At 35.9% G+C, this 17,241-nt stretch overlaps 1 protein-coding gene across 11 annotated transcripts in view; it reads left to right on the top strand.

The window, feature by feature from the left end:
• Positions 1-17,241, top strand: part of UTRN (utrophin) — a 344,046-nt gene that overhangs the window by 239,708 nt on the left and 87,097 nt on the right. For all 11 annotated transcript variants that reach the window (XM_048937877.1, XM_048937878.1, XM_048937880.1 and 8 more), the window contains one exon: positions 16,456-16,585. In XM_048937877.1, the coding sequence (XP_048793834.1) occupies positions 16,456-16,585 (130 nt within the window). The remainder of the gene's footprint in view (positions 1-16,455; positions 16,586-17,241) is intronic.

The raw sequence follows: 17,241 nt of genomic DNA, 5'->3' as shown, positions 1-17,241 counted from the left end.
CACAGAATTGAAAAGCTGTCCTATGGATTTGTTTGGTTTGTATTTAGAAGAAAGTTTAAAAAAAAAATAATAATAATAATAATAATTGCAGAACAAACGATTTTGTTAATTGTATTTGACTGACTTTAGTCTTTCAAAGTGGGAAGGGAAAGCTTATGATCAGGCTGTCATTGACTCTTCAGCAAAACTGTAGATGCACCTTGATTTTCTGATTATCAGATTGCAGCCTTAGTATTATATATATCTAAATATATTTAAAATGAAGCTACTGCTTTGGCAGTAACAAGATGATCAGTGCCAGATTTGTACAATTGTAAGCTATCTCAAAAGGTGCTTATAAAGATGTGCATACCTAATTTATGTCCACTCTTCTCTGTCAAAGAAGAACTGTGCTGAGAAACTTCACTGAAAGATAAACTATTTTTTTGCAATAATAAATATCCAAGTCTGACCCCTATCACTTAGGAAAGAAAAGTCCACTTCCTCTTCTACAGCTTTTCTTCTGTGAGGGAGAAAGGCCCAGTTGTGTATTCCCGTTTCTTACACAAAAGAAGGCAATAAATGGTTTTTTAAATTGCATCTCTGATTTTCAGCAGTTAGGTTTGTTTTGTCATTTCACAAAGATGAATTTATTCTGCAGCGTTGCTTCACTTTGCATGGAGGTGCTACAGGAACCAATCGCAGCTTCTCCAACAGCAGTGATGTGCAAGTGATCTGCAGTTTTCCCTGTCATGCTGTATTTGTGATGCTCTGAGATGCTCAGAGCTTGGAGGCAGTGGACAGAGATGAGCACAAAGGAGGTGATGCATATGGGCAGAGAGAGACGTGCCGAGGAGTCTGAAGCTACAAGGCAGTCATGCTTGGTTGAAATCACTTATTTCCAATAGGTCAGCCTTGTTTGGGGTGGTTTTCTTATGATTTTGTGCTCTTCTGTATCAACATGCAGCTAATGTCATCTGACATTTCTGACTGCTAAGTGATTCTTAGCATGGTGAGCATAGTTTAGCTTCAGTTACTCAAACCCTTTTTTCATCCAAGTCTTTCGATTTATGCTTCTCATGATGGTGGTGCAGCAGCACTGACAGAGAAGGGAAAAGTTGTTATTCTCAACACTGAATTTAAAATTGCAGAGTAAATTTACATGGAGGAATGGCTGTTAGTAAACATAACACAGTATTTTAAAAAAAGGAAAGGAAAAACCCATAGCATGTAAAAGCAGAGGTATTTTCTGAACAGACTTCTTTAGCTGGAGAGAAAATGAAAGAGCAAATGCAGGGCAGATGTTAATCGTACTGCTTTATTCTGTCCTGGAAAATGATGATGTGGTCTAAGAATCTGTGCAGAGCAACTGAACACACTTACCAGATTTTATTATACTTGTAAGTAAATGTGGAAAGATTCCTAAAAAAGCAATTACTTCTTTCCTGAGTTGCAAGCACTAAAGTCAGAACACTCGAGTACTACGTACAGTATAAATAAATGAGATTCCTTTACTGCTTTTAAAATCCATATTTGTTATACATATTACAGTAGGGCTGTCTAGGGTAGGTAATCGATGTGTAGTTGTCTTGCTGCACTGCATTTGCATGCTTTACATTCAAATTGTTATTTACTTCTTTGGGAAATATTACTGCAGATATGTTAGGGTATTGTTAATAGGATTCAGTAACCAAAAACAAAATTAAAAATCTGCTTTTGGTTTTAAGACACTAAAATGTGTATACTGTGTTATTGATACTTTCTGCATTTTATTTCTTGTTTCTGTTTTTCTTCATGCCTTTACTAGGTAACTTTGCCATTTCATACTGCTTGCTTTTAAGTATTCAAGACTAAAAATAACAATTGGCTTTTGTATATTCCATGCTTCTTAAGGAGAAATAGTTTGATTTCATGTTCTCAGATTCTTAAGAAAATGATGGTTTTTTGTTGTTTTTTTTTTTTTTTTTTTTTTTTTTTTCCCCAGAGTTTGGTTTTACTACATGGAAAATTTGTCAGTTCTTTTGTCGAAATAATTTAAAAACAAAACAAAAAACAAGGCAGCAACCAGCTAACCAAAAAAGTCTAACCTTTTCATACTGAAAAAAAAAAATAGAAAAAGTAAATGAAGTAAATGAGCATAAGTAATAGAAGTATTGTGATCTGTGTCTGCTCTTTTGGGGGAAATACCTGTGTAGCAGAGTTAACTGGATATTACCTTGCTTCATGGAAGAAAGTCTGTAAGTGCTTCTGTCTTCCAGTAATTGACCCCAGATTAGTGTCAGCTACATTAAATGGTTTCTTTCTCATAAATGGGAAAGCCACTTTGTGATCTTCCAAAAAGTAGTTAATGACGATGTTTGCAGCAAGGCTCCATATTAATAAGATTAAGTTAAAATAAAATAACAAACTCAGTTGGTTAGTTAGAAGGGCATGACCTGTCATTGGGTGATTTAATACAATTTATGAAACACATTTTTTAGTCAGATTTACCCAGTTGGTTTTTTTTGTTTGTTTGTTTGTTTTAATTATGACTCAGTATACGTACATTAGAATCATAGAATGGTTTGTGTTGGAAGAGATCTTAAAGTCCATCCAGTCACAACCCCCTGCTGGAGCAGGGTTGTCAACCACAAGATCAGGCTGCGCAGGGTCCCTCCAACCTGATTTCCAAGTATGGGGCACCCAGAACTACTCTGGGCAGCCAGTTCCAGTGCCTTACAGCTCCAGCAATATTTTAGTTCTGGCTTCTTATTGGTAGGGTTGACTGAAAACAGACTTTTTTTTTTTATGTACCTTTAGCTTCTCTTTTTGCTTATTTGCTTAGTTTAATTTGCAGCTCCAGGTGGGCTTTCTGTTACTTTTATGAGACACTGTTAATCATCTGTTTGAAAATTAAGAGACTTAGCAAGGCTGTTGTATTTCATAAAATTAGTTTGCAGAGGCAGAAGTGGATCTATTTGAATAGTGCAGACTATTGCAAGTTTTTACCAGTTTTGACCTTCCTTATTTGAGAAGGGAGGAAAACTTTCTGTTGAATTTGTTTGTTGTTATTGTAGATGTGAGTCACAATGAGGGAAATCTCTCTACTACTTAAAACAAACAAGCAAACAGCTATCAAAAACAGTGTTGTGATACCCACTGCATTGCTGTTGTGCAGCGGAATTTGAGATATCGCAGTTGGGCCTTACTTTTTTTTTAATGCAGTTGGCTTGTATGGATATGTGTCACATTCTCTCTTTTTGTATGTGTGTGTTTTCATGTATCTTCTGATGTCAACTAGAACCAGCTGAAGAGGTGTGCATCCAGAGGGAAACAGTCTTGTTGCCCTTAGAGTAATCCTTCTTCGTATCTCTTGCAAATATGCTCAAACTATTTAAAGAAGTAATTTTTCTGAAGAATACTTCCCATCTCTGCTTACTTTTTGCAGTGGTGGTTTTACATCACCACTTTTTCACGTTGAGCAGATGTTGAAAGTATTAGCAGATGGTTGAAATACTTACAAGTGATTCATGGACACCAAATATTTGAGAAGGAGCCAAAATCAGAGCTCCAGTATAATCTGTCAGGCCGCATTAACCAACTATGCAGTATAAGCTCTACAAAGGCTCACTGATCAGATAGTTTTGAAAGCAGAAGCTTCCAAAAAAAAAAAAAAAAAAAAAAAAGTGGAGAATAAAATGAAATTCCAGGGGGAAGTAGATCTTGGTGATGTAAAATAACAGAGAAATGTTTGGAGTATTAGGGAAGTGAGTGCATTTTAATACAAAACATAAAATCATAGAATATCCCAAGTTGGAAGGGGCCTGTAAGGATCTTGGCTCCACACAGGACCACCCAAAGATTGTATCATATATCTGAGAGCATTGTCCAGACACTTCTTGAATTCTGGTAAGCTTGGCACCACCACCACTGCCCTGGTGAGCTTGTTCCAGTGCCTGATCACCATCTGGTGAAGAGCGTTGTCTTGAACTCCAACCTAGCAGACCATGCTGCAAGCACAGTGAAGAACTGTAGTTTGCTGGGGAAAGAACTTTCTGAGTTGAGCCCTGGGTGATAATTTGGAGCCACTTAATTCTTCTTAGAGCATCATTCAGTTGATATGACTTCTTCAACTGGTACTGTCAAATAGGACTTTGTTCTAAGCCTGCATAGCTTCTCTGCTGCTGCCTGTTAATGATTCTGGTTGTTTGCTGCAAAGGGAGAATACAGCATCAGGCAACAGTCTGTCTTCCCTTTTGATAATTATGCAGTTGTCTGTCTGGCCTATCCAGCCCACAGGCCATATGCAGCCCAGCCCAGCTTGCAGCATGGCCTGGCCTCTGCTCCTACTGCAGCTCTGCCCCTCTGTGCGGCCCGGTCCCAGGAGCGCACCCACTGCTCAGCATCAGCCAAATACAGGTGTGCTATTAACATTGTCTGAGCTGCAACCAGGGTGAGGGAAGGAAGGGCACAATGTGGTGCCAGCTTAATTTACAGCAAATAATTGTATGCATTTTGATTCATTGTCTAAACACAGTCTGTAATTGGTAAAAAAATAAATAGCAGTGCTTTTTGTTTTGATAAGGGAAATAGAGAACGTTTCAGATTGCCAAAACTTGTTCAACACTAGCAAAAGTACATAGCTAATAGTGGTGACTATGTTGAAAAATAGTGCTTTGTAGCTGAGAATTTTCTCCCTTGTTATTGTTCTCTTTGTGTCAGTTGTAGTTTCTGTGGGAATAAATAGGATGCATTACTTTTGAAGTGACCTTTGTGTATGCAGCCCAAGACTTGTTCACTCAGTGCAGCCTACGCAAACTGAGTTTCAGCAGTGTGCTTGTGCCAATGCTTCCTTCTGCAGGGGTAAGAATTTTTTCCCTTATGCATCTGTCATACAGGAGATACTCATCTGAGACTTTTTGCTGTGATCTCCCTTTTCTGATTATTTATAATTCATAATTGGTTTCATGTAATACAACCAATTTCTTTTGATGATGGCAGTTCATCAGCAAGGGCCTTGATGTGCACTTGCACTGAGGAGGCTGATGTTACAGGAAACCTTTTACATACTTGAGACATTGGTATGTTCTCAACAAAAGCACTTCCTATCTTCATACATTGATTATACATAGGGCTGCATGCAGTAATCTTCCTTTTGAGTGTCTGGAGTGTGCACTGCATTTAATAACTCTTTCTCAAGACCTCTGCAGTGATATAGAAGGTACTGCTTAATAGTAAAGTAGCTTACAAGACCAAACTCAATAGATGTTGTTGATGTCTGTTTGAAGAAATGCAGAGGAAACTTTAATCCCTCAATAGGAACAAAAGGTGACTTGAGTTTAAGACTCTTCTCTCAAGAACAAGAGTTCAGCATCCAACTTGTAAGTAGTATTATTATCCCAGTCTGAAACCAGAATCTGATGGTCCATTAGCACTGCCAGTGTGTCAGTGATTGGTAAAAATAAAGACTACACAAACACAGGAATGTCTATTGCTGACAAACAAAGAAAAGGGAATAATTTCTCTCTTGTATGTGAAGAGATAGATGATTGCTATTGTACAGTGCAGGGAAATGAGGGAAGATGTTGTGGATGTACAGAGTTTCTAGTACTAACGGAATATTTGGGTACTTTTGTGAAATTGAATAATAACCCATTTAATATGCAGAGATGTTTTATGTGTTTTCTGTCAGCTTAGAGGCATTGCTTTGTTAGGATGCATATAAAAATCCTTTTATTCATACTTTATTCCTCCTCTGCCTTTCTTTCTGAGTGTTATCTGATATAAATTATCAACAGAAATTCTACCAGTTGCTACCTATAAAGAGGAGATATAAATTTGACCGTCTGTCAGTGTTTCCACTATAATCTCATTTGAGGTCTATGTAATTAAGTAGTAAAACCTGTCCAAAGCTATGCTGTTAAGTTATGCATTGCACAGTTTCCCATTTTGAAACTATTTGGAATTAACATTAATGACATCAATCTCCTTTGCTTCATCAAGTAAGCTAAAACTTCAGTGTAGATGGAACAAGAAATGTAAAATCTGTTTTTTAGGTACGTGAAACAGCTGCATTTGAATTTGAACTTACTTAGATTATATATTTCTCCATCTTAACGGTTGACTTTAGAGAGTATAATCTCTTACAGTACATTAGAAATAGACTAACGGCTGTGCATTGTTTGGCATTGTATGATGATGTTTTGTTGTGGAGGTTTGTCTTTTTTCTTGGCAGACATTTTCTTAATTGATTTCTTAGTGTCAGTCTTTGTCTGGATAATGGCTTTGTGCATGTTAGGATAAATGTTCTGGTTTAGTAAAAAACTTCTTATAACCTCTTGTGCATCAGACGCCAGCAGATATTGTAAGGGATAGGCAAAAAAATAAGAGAGATAAAAAAGAAAAAAAAGGAAAAAGGGACAAATAGAGGAGGCTTATTTCTCTTCCTCTCCCTCTCCCTCATTTCTCAACAAATGGCAGAAAGTCTATCAATATTTCTTTTGAAACGTATGTCTGATGTACGATGGTTGATGACACCTTTTTCTTTAAAGCAACAATTTAGTTTAAAATAAAAAATCAGTGATAATAATTAACTGCTGTTCAGACAGTGGCACGAGTTTGCTACTCTTGCATCCAAGACAAATGACTGGCCTTTTTTCGTGATCCCTTGGATTACTTGGGCTAGTAATGGATGTCAGTACATTTTCCAAAAGGAAAAAAGCTGGAGAAATGAGAACTTTGGTTTCCTGGTTTCCTGCATATTTTGTTTCCACTTGGTCAGGCGTTTTTGTGTGTGTGTCATTTTCTTTGTTTGTTTGTTTTTTCAAAGGACTGCGCAGCCCTTTAAATATCAACTCATGTTTAAAGTCTGCTCATTATTATGAGGCACTGTTGGGCTTTCTAAAACCTTTGTATCTCATGTCAGATATTAGATTACTTTTGCCATCCAGTGACTTGTAAAGGAGAGGCACTTATTGTAGAAGACATCTCTGTCCTGCTCAAGTGATCAAGTCTGTATAGCTGGCATAAATTGATTTAACTTTAGATATGGTCCTGAAAAATGCCTAAATGTAAAAATAAATTACAATGTAATTGTGAAGTGATTACTACATTACAACCTGTCATCCTTCTAGTGTGCTGATATTAGTCAATGACAAAGCAATACCCGAATATCTAAAAAGAGTGCTTGGAAATGCATTGTTTTTTATACTGCTTGTTCTTTAGTTTGTATGGCTCTTGTAGAAATATATATCACTAGCATTCATAAGACGGCTCACGAAGTCAAGAATCGGATGGGATGTTTTCAGCTGTGGTTCAGTTTTCCTTGTCTTGTGGGTTGGTGCCTTCTCTGAAATAAGGAGAACATCACTACCAATAACCTGTTCTTTCATCAGAAGGGCACTGCCAGGATGCACTTAGGTAGTGATTACTGTAGGACTCTCACGTTCTCATTGAGTATCTTGGCATTTTATAATTAAACAGGTTAAGGCACAGTGTATTATGTAACAGCTGCAATGTGTATATGTTTATGTCTTAAAAAAAAAAAAAAAAAAAAAAAAAAAAAAAAGCAGAGAAAATATTTGTGGGCTGCAATTGAATTGCCTCTATTTGGACCTGATCTAAAATGGAGTGCTTGGTCACTTCTTGAAAACAAACGTATGTTAATATCACAAGTAATGGTTAATAATTTTAGTATGAACTATGTATTCTTCAGGAAAAATTAAAACCAGAAATTTTATGCTCTTCTGCTCTGCAAACCTAGTCCAGACTTTCCTTTAGATTTTAAATCAAAACCTAACCAAACAAAAAAAAAAATCGACCAAATTCTAAACTTCTAGCCTTTCAAGGTTGTTGAAACAGGATGGCTGCCATGTTTCCATAAAAAAAGGTTGCTGGGATTAATTTTCCTTCATGAAAAGCACATTGTAGTTCTGTGATGTAAAATTAAATATGTACTTAGAAGCACCTTGGCATCTGAGAATTGTTTCACTCCTTGCATGATGATTACTGCTGTTGTGTAAAAATAAACTCTATTTCTGATTACCCCAAGAGTAGAAAGCTTCATGATCCTCTTTTTCTCTTGTTCTGTCAGGCTCTGCACTCCAAGTCAGGCATTTTGCTGACTGTGGAGAGCAATCTGTATGAATTCCTATGTTAAATCCTGCTTAGGTATGTTAAATGGATATTTTTGTAAAAGCACCATTAAAGAGATAATGTTTTTTTTTTTATCCTGTGCACAGCAATTTTAAACAAGCCTGTTTTCATCCATTTTTGTGTAGTTTTATTTGAGCCATAAAATTTAATGATTTTCTGCCCTTTTTAGCTGCTGTCCAAAAATGTCTGCAGACAAAAATAAGCTGAGTTAGCTTAAAAGCCATCTTGATGAGCAAATTAAACATTGTATTATAGCAGGCATCTGTAATATTTATGATACTGTTGCTTGCTTTTCCCATTACAATACTGGAGCATATCATTATGAAAGAAAAACAGAGAACAGGACTCATAAAGGCACGGTATAAGTGTGGTCACTGATAAAAGTAAGCTTAATCAAAGAAAGAGAAAACCTCTCTTGATACAGACAAGTGTGAAGTATGAATCGAATGTTCAAAAATGGCTTTATATGAAATAGAAGAAGGAAAAAAAAAGACAACAAAATTTCCACAGAGTGTTTAGCAAAGTAATCAAATTTCCAGCAATCGCTCAGGAAAAGTCAGGAGAGGATATCCTTGTGAGAATTTATTGTTTAGCTGCGAATGTGTGCATGCGGACAACTTTGTCTTTTCAGATTACTTCTGTGTAAAGAACAGTAATCATAGAACAGTAATCATAACGTTTTCGAAAATCTGTCTTGAAGACAGTGTCTTTGGCAACAGCTCAGGGTTCTAGAGTAGATTTTGCAACGTATTTGTAAATCACATGGTTACAAGCATCCCACACTTTCCAGTACCAGACTTTTCAGGGTAGCCAAGACTCGGTTATCAGTGACCTAGAAACACAAATAATAAAGTTTCTCTTCAGTGGGCTGGGAAATAAAAACTCCAGTTACGTAACATTTTTGGAAGACATTAATGAACATCATTGTGCCTTATGCTTTGTAACCTTTGCTCAATTAAGCAGTGTTTCCCTTCGTCCCTATTTGGATTTAGTTCCTGTAGCATCTCTAGGGAATGCAGGACTTGAAGCAAGTTGTTCTTTCTCAAAAGACTAGCGCGGGTTCTCATTAATGATTGACAAATGATTAACTGTGTGAAAATCAGTTTTTATTTCATTTTCTTTCTTAAGAAAAACCGTAGCCTTGTGTTCTTTAAGTCAATAAATGCTTTTAAAAGTTCTTTTAAGTGCAATCTATATTAAAATAAAGCTTAGCTCTGCCATTATTATGTAGTATCAGATTCTCTTTTGTGCCCAAAGGAGTCTGTTCAAAGTCTCTGCAAGGTTATTTTAAGTGAAAACTTTCCAAAAGGGCTTCAAAATGTCATTTTATTCTTTTAAAATGCTGTTAAAGGAAAATGAACAATATAGTCTTACAGTTGTTGAACTACTTTTAACAACATCAGAAGGAAGTCAGTTCCCCTTTCTTAACTAAGGCATTAGCACATAAATACTTACTGTTTGAGATTGTCAATTTATTAGTTTTTAAAAAGTAATATTTCTGAAAGTTGGAACAACAGATGATAAACCAGAGTTTATCCTCTGTCTTTTTGGATCTAAGCTGTTCTACTATAGCTACTAAACTGCTTTGTTTAAGAATTAGTTATAGATGCTTCTTTTATATAATACCTGTCTATAAAAGGGTACACAGAGCAGGATGATTTTTTCATTGAATAGCCATTAATACATCCTCTCATCCACAGACAGGTGTGGGAAGGGAAAGAGATTAATAGTCCCAGTGAAGAAGCACCCCTATTTCTGGCCTGAAGCATCATTTTTGAGAAATTCAGGGGAAAGCCTAAAGTAAGCTAACGTTTCTTGGCTGCAGAAGATTGCCTGTGTGCATAGTCTCATTTTCTCTTTTGCCCAAACCTGTGCTTTTACATTCCTGTTGATTTTGTTTTGCTGTTTATGCAGGCACCCTAGTAGCTGCAGCTCTGTTTTGCTACTCTGTATTGCCACCACAGCAATAGTGGCAACGTGGTGAATAGGAAACAGAAACAATTCAGGGAAAATGCAGTCTTCGTCACTCACTTGTCTTTGGCCGTTTCTAAAGTGCTGTGCAAGTGCTGTGGGATATACTTCCAAACTCTAAAATTTAATTTTAGATTCTTCCATTTGAAAAAGTGAATCTGAAATAATCAAAATGTATTTATTACAGATATCTTGAGTGAGATCACTCCATGGTACATATGGAACTTCCAGGGGAATCAGGCCCAGCCAGCCTGAGTCCATGAAGGGCAGATCCTGCTTGACCGAGTTGATCTGCCAGAGACTGTAGGAAGACCCTACAGAGGGCTCTGGACAGGCTCTTTTTTCTCTATGATCCTTACTTTTCTTTCCTTATTCTGATGTTGGTCACTGTTGTCACTGATTACCCAAACACATTGAGCTAGGTCTCATCTGTAGAGCTCTTTGTGCTGCACAAGTCTCTTATGCACATCTCCAGGTATTAATTGTCATATATTATGCACCATTTTTCTCTTTCCTGGTTTCTGTTGCCACATAGATTGAGTAGGAAGTGATAACAGGTAGATGCGTGGTAAGATGCACCATCTTAAATATTGTTCTTTATTCAAATGCATTTTTTATCACCTGGGATATGTGCATTATAAAATTTAATTTTGCATGGAGTTGTGTCCAGAGACCAAAATATGTACTGCTGAAAATTTGTGCATGTGTGTTTATATTAAATATTGTCTGTCATGAAGGAACAGCTTTTAAGCACGCTACATTTGTTTTGTCCATCTTGTTGATTCTTTAACAATGTAGACAGCTGGCAAAGATTCTATCACAACCTTGATCTCTGTGTGATCTGTGTAAACAGCCTCGTCTCCAAGTTTTCTCAGTTATCCTACTTACTCCCTTCATCCTGCCATATGCCATGGGTGATTTTTCCATTTCATTTTAGTTTATAAAAGTAACAGAAGCTTTGCAAGCACCTGGTGCAGACTAAGGATGAGTAGGTAATTAAATGCTACAGGAGCTGCTGATTGGCATACGAAGCTACAGTGTGATAAAGAGATACAAACCGCAATAACATGCATCTTTACTTCCTTGAAGGAGTGCATAATGAGACTTGATTTAAATATGTTCCATTTTTAAGAAATATCCCATGTGTTTTCTTTGAAATTAGCTTTGCCTTCATCTGTTGGAACTGTTAAGCTGGTCTGCTCCTTGAATTATTCTGTACAAGTCTGTACCATTCAAAACAGGAAAAAAGGCTGTAAATCAACCATGTGTAATTATGGAAGCTCAATTAATATGCTTGAAATATAACATTAAGTGCAATTTAAGGAAATATGTGCTTACAGTGTACACTAAATTGTGTGAAAATTCATGACTAGCAGAACTTTTTCTAGCGTTGTAATTTCTTAAATGTGGAAATGGCTTCTGATATGAAGCATTACTGACAGAATGAAGGCCTCGGTTTAGGCAAGTTCTTAGCTGTAAATTGAGGCAGTTAAGTTGGAAATGGCAGCTTGAAAGAAGAGTTTATATTAGAAGTAATAAGCATCTACGTAATTGAGAGGACAAACAGATTAGAATTATCTTGATTTAACAGAGTAAATTATTTCTTGGGCTATTCTATCAGTCATTTAACCTGAAGGATCTCTTTTTGCCATACTTTCATTTATTATTTCATGTCTACCAAAAATTGAGTATTAATTTTTGACCTGTTTTTATCCATGTAAAGAATAGCTAGATCCAGGGAGTTTCTCCTCCTACCAAAACCTATGTAACCCTCAAAGCAATACAAATGCTCTGTTTTAGTCCTTAAAGGAAGAATGATAGGATATAGTCATATACTTCTCTGCTGGGAGAGGTGCATCCATTCTGAGTAGCCGTTTGGGAGGTATCTTAACAAAACTGTGTAAGACATGAAAAAAACACAATTGCACTTTTTATTTTGTAAAAACCTTTAATACAATAATAAAATTCAGTATTGTAGCCTTTATGTTAGTTGCTGGCTTCTTTATGACTTATTTTTACTCTGTAGTGTTCTTGTATATGTGGTTTCTCCAATGAAACTTTTCTTCGTTCCACTCAAGTCAGATTATATTTGAGCTAAAGATTAGATTTCTAAGTAGATTTCTTTTTTGTTCTGTTGCAGAGAGGTTTGCCTGGAAGGACAAGAGGGTATTGTTGATATATGTGCTTATTCTTGCATCATGTACTCTCATTGTTGTTCTTGTTTACTTGAAGAAAGTGAGATGGGGAAATAAATTGAGTATTGCTGAAGAAATGAGGAGAAAAGCCATGCAAGTCTGAATAGCTGTTCTGAAGCTGCTTTTTACATGTGTAGTATAAAAAGCCTAAACACTTTAATGTCAGAAATCTGTGGTGGGCTTTTAATGCTTTTTACTCATAAATTACTTCAATGTTAATATTTCACATATGCAAAGTTTCTTTCACATTAAAAGATTTTATTGTCAACATTTATTAATGGTAAGAAATGACATGGATGATTTCATAATGATGAGGTACATGGGCCAAAGTCTGTAGATTGTTCATTGTTAGGATAATCTTAAAATCTCAATTTGAACAACTTTGGTGGCAGGGGTGGTGGAAGGAGGGAGCAGATAATTAAATCCAAGGTCTCTGAGGTCAGACTTGATTGAAGTTTTATTGAAGGTGATCAGGAAAAATTGATGAACACACTGTGTTAAGCAGGCAAGACAGCAAAAGAGATCCATCTCTAGATTCTGAAATTTCTGAGCCCAAAATCTCACATAACCTCATATATATGAAAATATATATATATTTTTTAATGTTTTGGAAATATTTGGAAAACTACATGGGGAAAAAAAAGCTAAGAGTAATTCTAAGGAGAAACATTTCCTTTTTCATACTGAAGTAATAGTGCCTCTTTTTCTTTGATATTAAAAATTAAGATAGCGTTTTAATTATGCATCCACACAGGTTCTAATAACCAAAAGCATTTTAAGTGGGTAATTTTTGAATGCAGTTCTCCAAGGAGCCTTAATTGTACAATAGTGATAATAGCTTCCTGCCTTCCCGCTTTGCTGAAATAAATTTCTGCATATAGAATGTTTTCAAGATTTGTATGGGTGATTTCCAAGAGTTTTATTCCAGTGTGTGTTGAAGGACTTCTTTAAGAATGTTGCTTTTATGATACGTCAACTTGTCAATAAAACTTTTAAGACTGTAGGGCTTGGTGTACATACTACGTACTAAATCTCACAAAGAAATTGGGCTTATTTTGCTTATTGCTACTGCCACCATACATGCAGGATTAATGCTGTTCTGAAGACTTCTTTTTTGTATTAAAAGCAAGGGTTAATAGTAATCAGCGATAGGACTGTGAAATGCAGACTGAAATAATTTCATTATTTTGGAAATAATATAATTTCTATAAATGTAATGGAAGATGGCATATTTTGATTAGTTTTTGTTGTTTTTTAATATTTGGAGCAGAAGTAAACTGAGTGTGGGAAAATTTGGGGAGATGAGGAGGATAAAGGATTGCAGGGGATGGGGTGTTGGCAGAGAATAACATCTTGCCGCCTGCAGGGCCAAAGTCAAGTGGCTGGTACTTTTGTATTTCTGGCACCAAAGAGCTTTCCGAAGAGAAGGATAAGGTAGCATTTATAACATTGAAAGTGTGAATGTTTTTTCTGCTGGAAGAATGAACGTGGTGGTCAAGGCAGAATCTGAATGACTGGTGGTGGAGCCTAGAAAAGCCTGAAGAATTTGTGTAGCATATAAGGATTTTCAAGTTACAAAAACCATTTAAAAAACTGGGACAAAATTGGTTTACTGTACAGGAACAGAGCTTCACAGAACAGGCAGCCCTGGTCAGAGTATTGTCCCCAGTAGTGAAGCAGTAGTGTGATTTGAACCACAGGACCCATGAGTTCTTTCAGGTGAACAGGCACTTCAGGAGGTCTATAGTCCAACTTTTAGATGAGAATGCTCTATTCGATCAGATGAAACCAGCTGTAGAAACCAGCTATCATGTCCCTTCTCTACTTCACTGTGATAATGGTGAGTGTTGGAACAGCTGCCTGGAGGGTTTGTGGATGCCCCATCCCTAGAGGTGTTCAAAGGCAGATTGGATGGGGCCCTGGGTAACCTGGTCTAGTATTAAATGGGGAGGTTGGTGGCCCTGCATGTGTCAGGGGGGTTGGAGGTCCATGATCCATGAGGAACCCTTCCAAGCCTGGCCATTCTGTGATTCCAAAGACTTGTTTTCTGCAGGCTTAACAAGTCCAGCTCTTACAGCCTCTCCTTGCAAGACGAATGCTTGGCAAACATGGTTGGAAGATCTAAAAGGCAATAATTTCTTGGTTAGGCTTAGTCATGGAATTTCTAAATAGAAGTTTAAAAAGTCACTGTTTTCTGTACTGAAAGGTCATTGACATACAACAGCTTAAAAGAATGGGCAGGGTGATCTTATTGTTGTTACTGTGTAGTCATGCAGTATTAGTTCTGTTGCATTTTCATTTTAATGTTTTTGTTGCTGTTGCTTAGCATTTGCATGAATTAGAATTACAGAGAAAATGGTCTATTATGAAAAAAATGTTTTATTTTGCTCTGTAAATGATTTTGTTTCATTAGTGAAACTGTATGTATCTGAGGCAGCACTGGTGAAGTGAGAAAAAATGAAAGAACAACGGCAGCAGCACAGCAGCATTTCTTTGTTTCACTTCAGCTAAGTGGTTTTGTCTGCGTGCAACAAAGAAATCAGAACATAATCTTGGGAGGAATTCTGAGAAGCATCATTTGTCTTTAATAATCTAACACTTTTGAAACAGCTTCTTCAAGATACAGTATTGTTTGGAATGGATGAAATCTTAAAACAAAACTTCTGTTACTCAGTTTTAGGATAGGCTTCTCATTAAGGCTTGTTTAAGATTAGAGGCCTGACTTCCAGGAGCAGATGGATGATAGCCTTTGTTGCTGGAATTGCTGCATCCATGCAGAGCTTTGCATCCTCTGGACGTTTGCTCTTTTATGAAAAAGTTGAAGTAGATATTCTATTGTCCCCCTGAAGTTATTAGCAATGCTTCTGAGAACCTTAATCTCAAAGGAGTCTTTTTCTTTTTTTTTTCTCCAACAACGATGAAAAACAATTATGCAAGAAAAGCTTGTGCAAGAAATCTGTAGGAAAATAAGAATTTAGTGGTAGTTCATGTTTCCTAGACAGGAGAACCTAAGTGACTTCAGCCATCCAGAAGTATTTTCATCCTGTGCCCTGGACAGGAATGTAAGCTTAACACTTCCACCACATGGAGGAATTTGGAGAAAAGAAGCATTTTCTTCTGTTTGCCCTTATTTTACACTATAAACTATTTTCTGTAGTTTGAAGTTTTTGCCTTGTTACTAACACTGGCTAACTGCTTTTCTTAGCTGAAGAGAGGACTGAGCAGATTATGTCAGCAAAATGAGCATTGATTTCCTAATTAGATATTTAAAAAATGTTGGAAGATATTAAGCAGAACATTGAAGTAATACTTAAATAATATTTCTTTTTTGGTTGGTAGAAAGTATTACAAATAAATCATATAAAGCAATTTCTTTCTAGTTGAGATTGATTTATACTTAAAAATGAGTAGAGGAAAATGCTTCATAGGAAATATAGCTGGCTACTCTTTTGTAAAAAGGATGGTTACAATTAACCCTTTTAAAAGGTCATAATCACTACAGAACTAAACATCATGAAATTCATTTCCATTATCATGGAAGCATTATAAAGAGAAATTACTTTTTTCCCTTTGCATATGAGATTTAATTGTTTCTGTATACAAAGATTAAAGTATTTTTGGCTAATTTGAGAAGTATGTGTTAAGAATATATTCTTATCATAAAGCTGTGGTTACATATTGTTCAAGTTTTAAGAATACTGATAATGGGAGAAAGAAAAAAAGAGTTTTCTGAGGAAGTAGTTTTGCAGTTCTTTTTAGAGGTTGTGAAATTGTCATCTGAACTTTCAGTAGATACAATTTCTTTCTATTCCGCAAAAAAAGAAGATATATTCTGTTGCAATCTACTATATATTAGCAATCTTATTACTATCAATAAGACCTTTGGTTAGTTTTGTTTAAAGTTCAAAGTAATAATTTCAGTTCCTGTTAGACAAGTGTTTTAAAAACCTACCATTATTATCTTTCTTGTATTCACTTATTCCAGTTAATTCTGTAATGATAACCTTTCTAACCTTAATTCATTTCTTGTCATTTCTATTTCATAAAATTGACGTTTTATCTTGCAGTCTGAATCACTACACAAGTCCACTCAGATGTGGAATAAGGGAAAATGTTCTGGTATCTGTTGTTTATAAGATCAAAATACAAATGACATTCTTCTTTCTCTTTGCAAAAGGCTCTGCGACGTGAACTGAAGGATAAAGAGCAAACCATTCTCAGTGCTGTTGACCAGGCACGGATTTTCCTTGCTGATCAACCAATTGAGGGGCCTGAGGAACCAAGAAGGAGCGTACATTCAAAAGCAGGTTGGAAAATACTATCTTCCTGTTAAGAACAGTCAAATGGAAAGAAAAAGGGCCTACTTGTTCCTAGTATGTGTTTTCTATCGCAATTACTTGATCAGGCTTCAGAATTTTCTTAACGACTTTCTAATTACTTTTTTTTTTCAATGAGTTAGCCTTGAACTATTACTAAACTGCTTTGGTTGGAAGTATTGAAGTTTTTAATGAAAGAAGAAAAAATTTTGCATTTCCTTTTCTGGTTTTTGATGTAAAACACATCATCGGTTCTGTTCATTATTTTCTTTACATTAGCGTATACACCTTGAATATACTCAGAGGAGCAAATAAAAGGTGCATATTTTACATCATTATTACAAAATTTTACCCCACAAATGAAAATGAATGTATTCTGTGAATATGTTGTCATTAGAATGTATTCTAATTGCATCTCATTAGGTGTAAAACAAGTCAGCTTTAGGAAAGGCAGTCATTACAGAGTCATAAAGATTCAAATCTTTTGATGAATTTTATTGCTAAGGAATGAAACACAACTCTCCTAGAAATGATATTTACTTAGTATTTGTCAAGATATTTGTCACAGTATCAGAGTCCATCAAGAAGGTAATAATTTTTCCCTATTAGGCCCGTAATCCCCAAATTATGAAAAATGTACCAAATAT

The sequence above is a fragment of the Lagopus muta genome, chromosome 2 (assembly GCF_023343835.1).
Source record: "Lagopus muta isolate bLagMut1 chromosome 2, bLagMut1 primary, whole genome shotgun sequence".
In the NCBI taxonomy this organism is placed as follows: Eukaryota; Metazoa; Chordata; class Aves; order Galliformes; family Phasianidae; genus Lagopus; species Lagopus muta.
Note: the sequence above shows the minus strand (reverse complement) of the source record. Positions and strands in the feature narration are given on the sequence as shown.